General features: G+C 56.4%; 1 protein-coding gene across 1 annotated transcript in view; it reads right to left on the bottom strand.

Moving 5' to 3' along the window:
* The window catches only part of SPTBN4 (spectrin, beta, non-erythrocytic 4), a 66254-nt gene that overhangs the window by 43863 nt on the left and 21451 nt on the right, over window positions 1–940 (bottom strand). Inside the window, exon 13 of the mRNA XM_012733463.1 lies at window positions 8–321. Within this exon, the coding sequence (XP_012588917.1) occupies window positions 8–321 (314 nt within the window). The remainder of the gene's footprint in view (window positions 1–7; window positions 322–940) is intronic.

Below are 940 nucleotides of genomic sequence, written 5' to 3'. Positions count from 1 at the left end.
CCCGCCGCCCGCCCAGCTCGCCCTGCAGGATCTTGTGCTGCGCCAAGAGGCGCGCGGTGCTGGACAGGTCGTGTGCGCCCCCCGCGGCGCCCGCGGGACCAGCCGCGCACGCTGCACCACCACCGCTCGCCGCCTCTAGGAGGCGCTCCTTGTCGCGCGCCCAGCTCTCCGCCTCCTCCAGCTCCTGCAGCAGGGCCCACAGGCTACGCGAGGCCTCCAGTTCGGCGCGCCGGCTGGCCGTCTGTTCCTGCAGCTCCGCCAAACAGCCATGCACGTGGTTCACGCGGTTGCAGATAACCTGAGGGTCGCATGGCTGGTAGCCTGTGTCAGAAAGGAGGATGCCAGGTTGGACAGGGGTCAGGAGGCACCCAAGAGAGGGTGGTATAAGTTTCCTACTCAGTTCTTGGCCCAGCCTCATCAGATGTCAGGGTAAAAAGCCCCCTCCTCCAGGCAGCCTCCCTGATATCCCACAGCACCTTTTCTGGTTCCACCAGGCTTTCCCTTCATTCCTGACCTCATCACTCTCCTGTGACTCCTTCATCCCGGATGCCTCTGGGCTTGACCCCTCTCAGAGCTTATTTTCCCTCCCCTTTCCTGGCCCCCCACAAAAGGGAACCCCTTGAGGGCAGTCTGTCCCCAATTCTTCCCAGTGGAGAGTGGAACCAGAGTAGTGGCCTGGGAGCAATGGAGACCTATTAATTGACGATGGATAGAAACCAAGATCCAGAGACTCCTAGAATCTATGTATTTTAATGTAAATTGTGTTTCTTTCAAAGCTGTTGGCCAAAATGAAGCCTCTTTGCCTTTAAACATCTTCTGGGTTCCCTCTCTCATGCTCTGAGGCCTTTTCTATTAACCCCAGTGATGATCTGAACCCACTTTGTCTCTCCAAACTGTATCTGACTATAGAGCTGTGAAATTAATGAAATTAATTTTTTTT

Source organism: Condylura cristata, unplaced genomic scaffold (assembly GCF_000260355.1).
Source record: "Condylura cristata isolate star-nosed mole 26May11 unplaced genomic scaffold, ConCri1.0 scaffold00041, whole genome shotgun sequence".
Taxonomy (NCBI): domain Eukaryota; kingdom Metazoa; phylum Chordata; class Mammalia; order Eulipotyphla; family Talpidae; genus Condylura; species Condylura cristata.
Note: the sequence above shows the minus strand (reverse complement) of the source record. Positions and strands in the feature narration are given on the sequence as shown.